The sequence below is a fragment of the Myotis brandtii genome, unplaced genomic scaffold (genome assembly GCF_000412655.1).
Source record: "Myotis brandtii unplaced genomic scaffold, ASM41265v1 scaffold888, whole genome shotgun sequence".
NCBI lineage: Eukaryota > Metazoa > Chordata > Mammalia > Chiroptera > Vespertilionidae > Myotis > Myotis brandtii.
In genome coordinates this window covers 452,228-457,221 of record NW_005371636.1, presented here as the reverse complement: position 1 = coordinate 457,221, position 4,994 = coordinate 452,228, and the positions used below count along the sequence as shown (strand labels likewise).

The following is a 4,994-nucleotide window of genomic DNA, read 5'->3' as shown; positions in this document are numbered from 1 at the left end:
CGGGGGGGGGTGGGGGGGGGGGGGGGGGGGAGGGGGTCCCTCTCCAAGCCTTTTGATGTTTGTTGTTTGAGTTTGATCGCACGCACTTCAAAGGAAGAAGACATGTCACCAACCTGCACATTGACCTCCCGGGCTGGGCCCCCGTGGTGGCCTGCGCTGGGCTGGAAATCGCCCGCTACGCGGTAGCCGAGGACTGAGACACCACACTGCAGAGGAGAAGCGTGCGACACTGAGGGAGGAAGCAGAGGCCTGCGTTACGGGAGAGGACACTCACTTCCAAATACACATTCGTGGGCGGACCCTTCATCCGCCTGGGAAATGGGCACAATTGAGGGACCTGGAATCTAGTCTTTTATTTAAAACTAGAGGCCTGGTACATGACATTCATGCACTGGGGGGAGGGGGTCCCTCAGCCCGGCCTGCGCCCACTCACAGTCTGGGACCCCTCAAGGGATGTCTGCCTGGGGAGCGGGCCTAAGCCAGCAGTTGGACATCCCCCGAGGGGTCCTTAGCGCTGCCGCAGAGGTGGGAGAGGCTCCCGCCACTGCCACTGAGCTCGCCAGCCATGAGCCGGGCTTCTGGCTGAGCAAAAAGATTTTATATGCACACCCATGCTTTGCACAGCTCCTGCGTTGAGCATCTGCCCCCTGGTGGTAGGTGTGTGTCATAGCGACCAGTCGTTCTGCCGTTTGGCCAATTTGCATATTAGGGTTTTATTATATAGGATGTTATCTATTGATGTTTCTTTAGAGAGAGAGAGAGAGAGAGGGAGAAAGAGAGAGAGGGAGAGGGAGACACATTGATGTGTTTGTTCTACTCATCTGTGCATTCATTGGTTGATGCTTGTATGAGCCCTGACCGGGGACCAAACCTGTGATCTTGGTGTATCAGGACGACGCTGTAACCAACTGGGCCACCCGGCCAGGGCTGCTAGAATCTCGTCTTATTTCTGTTATGAATTAGCCGAGGGGTCTCTACAAATTGTACAACTTACCTGAGTGAGCATCAATTTTGTAGTTATCAACAATTCTTCCCCTGGAAGAAATAAAGACAAATATTAGTATCTGAGGTTTAAGGGTTCAGAAATAGAGGTGAGCCCAACCAGCCATGGCTCAGGAGTTAAGCGCTGACCTATGACCCAGAGGTCAAGGCTCAATTCCCCGTCAGGGCACCTGCCCGGGTTGCAGGCTCGATCCCCAGTCTGGGGTGTGCAGGAGGCAGCTGATCCATGCTTCTCTCTCATCGTGGATGTTTCTCTCTCTCTCTCTCTCTCTCTCCCTCTCCCTTCCTCTCTGACATCAATAAAAATATTTTTTAAAAAATAAAAGTTTAGGCGGCCACCATCTTGGAACAGGAGGTGGAGCAGAGCCGACTGGGAGGGACCGAGCGGGCCGCCGCTGCCGCCATGAACCCCGAATATGACTACCTGTTTAAGCTGCTTTTGATTGGTGACTCGGGCGTGGGCAAGTCATGCCTGCTCCTTCGGTTTGCTGATGACACGTACACAGAGAGCTACATAAGCACCATCGGGGTGGACTTCAAGATCCGAACCATTGAGCTGGATGGCAAAACCATCCAACTTCAGATCTGGGACACGGCTGGTCAGGAGCGGTTCTGGACCATCACTTCCAGCTACTACCGGGGAGCTCATGGCATCATTGTGGTGTATGACGTCACCGACCAGGAATCCATGCCAATGTTGAAGCAGTGGCTACAGGAGATCGACCGCTATGCCAGCGAGAAGGTCAACAAGCTCCTGGTGGGCAACAAGAGTGACCTCACCACCAAGAAGGTGGTGGACAACACCACAGCCAAGGAGTCTGCAGACTCTCTGGGCATCCCCTTCCTGGAGACGAGTGCCAAGAACGCCACCAACGTTGAGCAGGCGTTCATGACCATGGCTGCTGAAATAAAAAAGCGGATGGGCCCGGGGGCTGCCACCGGGGGTGAGCGACCCAACCTCAAGATCGACAGCACCCCCGTGAAGCCAGCTGGTGGCGGCTGTTGCTAGAAGGGGCGTGGGGGTGGGACAGGAGGGGCACCTTCTCCAGATGATGCTCCTGGAGGGGGCAGGAGGTGCCTCCCTCTCCTGGGGTATTTGAGTCTGTGGCTTTGGGGTGTCCTTGGCTCCTCATCTCCCTCTGGCCCATCTGCCTGCCACCCTGAGCCTCGGTTCTACCAGGGCCCCCAAGGGAGGACACCCAGGACCTGGGGCTGGGGCACTGTGGGCCTTGCTCTGCTGCTGCCTCTAGGTAACTTTAAAAGATACGCCACCATACACTTTTCTTTGGGATGAGGGCCCCTCTGTCTCCCTCCCCTGGCCCCCCATGTATGCTGCAGTGGGTTTCTCTCCTTGTCCTTTTCTCCCCTGCCCAACCCTTCCCCACGAACTGAGGGCCTCCTGGCCTCGACTGTCCCAGGCTGAAGTCAGTGCCCGGGGCCAGAAATGGGACCGGGGACCAGGACCTGGGATCCAGGGTCCTAGGTCAGACCTCAGGACGGGCATGGGGGTTACAGAGGCCCAACAGCCCCCCTTTCCCCTCCTCCCTACCGCTCCTCCCACCCCTCCCACACTCACAGCTCCAGCCGTCCAGCCACAGTGAGGTCTGAGCCCATCTAGTGCAGGTGGGCGGGCAGCCGAGCTGGGCCTGTGTCTTGTGCCCAGAGGGAGCCTGCTCTTGCCACCCCCTGCCCTGCCAGAGCCAGGCCCATGTGCTGCCTGCCCACCGTGCCCCTTTGTCCTCAAGGCAGGCGGAGGTGGAAGGCACACCGTGCCAGAGGCCGGCACCAGGCTTAACCCTCACTCTGCCAGCACCTCCCTTTCCCTGAGGCAGCGCAGTGGCTTTCTCTCCCCTTCCTTGGAGCCTACGAGGGCAGATCCTCATCCTCTGTTGCTACTTCTCTGGGGAATATGGGTGCAACCCAGGGTTGGGGGTCTCTCTTCTCACCCCCTCCCACCCAGGATCCTAGCCCCTGGCCCTCTGGCACAGCTTCTTCCTGCAAAAAAACCCTTTGGTCTCTACCTGACAAGCCATGTCCCTTGTGCTGTCTCTCGCCTGTCCCACCTGTGCCCTGCCTTCCAGCTTGTATTTAAGTCCCTGGGTTGCCTCTTAGGGTGCCACCCTTCTCCCAGGTTCCCCTCTGGTCATGTCAGGCATTTTGCAAGGAAAAGCCACTTGGGGAAAAGACAGAAAGGACAAAAAAATAAATTTCCACTGGCCCTCCGGTGAGCCGAGGGTTTTTGCAAAATAAAAATAAAATAAAAAAATAAATAAAAAATAAAAGTTTAATAAAAAGAAGAAAGAGAGGTGAACTTACTCTGATGGGGAGGTTTCGGGGCCCCGGGCTTACGGAGGCCTCGCTCAGGGCCCTGGGAAGCTGTGTCCATGGTCTTAGGATTTCATAAAATTGGGAAAAGGGAGATCTTTCGGCTCCTTCTGATGAAGGGGACCGACCAGAACATAAAGCGTTCGCCTCCTGCTGTGAAAGGGGGAAGCTAGCAAGGGAGCGAGAGGAGATGGGGAGACGAGGTGACGGGATGCATGTTCTAAAGACGAGCCTTTCGTGAGAAAGTGGGCATTTTCCAAAAATAGCCACTATTGTTTCTCAAGGAAAAAACACATTTAAAAAAAAAAAATTCCTGCCAAGTAATAGGAAATTCAGTTCCCCAAATGACCCGGATTCTTCCCATCCAGCTGAAAGCCTGCCAGAATGTGGTTCCCCAACGCGTCTGCTTTCCTCCCGCATCGTTTAAATCCTTCCCCGCGAAATTATAATAGCCCGGTCATCACAATGGCACCGTCTTTGGGAAAACAGCGTGTGTTTGAAAACGGCCGATGTTGGGAGATTAAACACTGCAAGTACCGGTGAATTGTCTTCTTTGCTTTCAAATTGTTAAAAGTGTTTTGGCAAAAATGCACACTATTCACGTGTCGTTTGTTCAAATTATTACAAAATAAGGCTTGGGGATTCACACCTGATCGCTTTACGTTGGTAACGTCTTTCCCTTTTCCATAAACACACATCTACCACATCAGTTAAATAAATGGGTCGTGTTAAAAACCAGCTCTTCACCCTGGACAGTGTGGTTCAGTGGATAGAGCGGCGGCCTGCGGACTGAAGGGTCCTGGGTTTGATTCTGGTCATGGGCACGCGCCCGGGTTGTGGGCTTGATCCCCAGTAGGGGGCGTGCAGGAGGCAGCCGATCCATGATTCTCTCTCATCACGGATGTTTCCATTTCTCTCTCCCTTTCCCTTCCTCTCTCTGAAATCAATAAAAGTATATCTTTTTTTAAAAAACAAACAAACAGCTCTTTAATTTTCACAGCCAGAGCTGCCGTGTACTTTACATGACATGACATGTGTCGATGGGACAGGCGTGAGGATTTCATGGGTCACATGAGGCCCCGTGCTTCTACCTGCAGAAGGCGGAGGGGGGCGGAGTGCACCTCTCACGGCACAAAGATGCATTGACAGGGTGTCAAAGGGGCTGTGATTTGGGAATTGGCCACATTTGGCAGAAAAACAAGCGGCCCTTGTTTACTGTCGCCCCTTCAAACGCCGCAGAAAATATAAACACCGACATGTAAGCACATGTGTGCTTTGCACACGGGGTTGCAGGTCCACACCGACCCTGGGCGCCTCCATCATCCGCCAGGAACGCAGCCGGGCGCGGGGAGCTGTGCATTTTACAGGTTCAGGACCTGCCATGTTGCCCAAGAAAGCAGCGCGCACACCGGAACTCGAGATGCTTTAGAATATCTGTTTTCCTAGACCAGTGGTCGGCAATCTGTGGCTTGCGAGCCACATGCGGCTCTTTGGCCCCTTGAGTGTGGCTCTTCTACAAAATACCACGTGTGGTCGCGCACATACAGTGTGAAATTGACTTAAAACTTTAAGTAAAGTTTATTAAGTTAATTTTAGGGAACGTTGTGGAGTGAAAGAAGATGTAGTGTCGAGGATTGAGAAAGGTATGTTGAGATGGTTTGGACATA

The 4,994-nt window shown here is 53.8% G+C and overlaps 1 protein-coding gene across 1 annotated transcript; it reads left to right on the top strand.

Moving 5' to 3' along the window:
• Positions 1-1,338: 1,338 nt before the first annotated feature.
• On the top strand, positions 1,339-3,249 carry LOC102249915 (ras-related protein Rab-1B). Its single transcript, XM_005884995.2, has one exon. It carries the CDS (start codon positions 1,406-1,408, stop codon positions 2,009-2,011), a length of 606 nt encoding a protein of 201 aa, XP_005885057.1. The 5' UTR covers positions 1,339-1,405; the 3' UTR covers positions 2,012-3,249.
• The last annotated feature ends 1,745 nt before the right edge of the window (positions 3,250-4,994 follow it).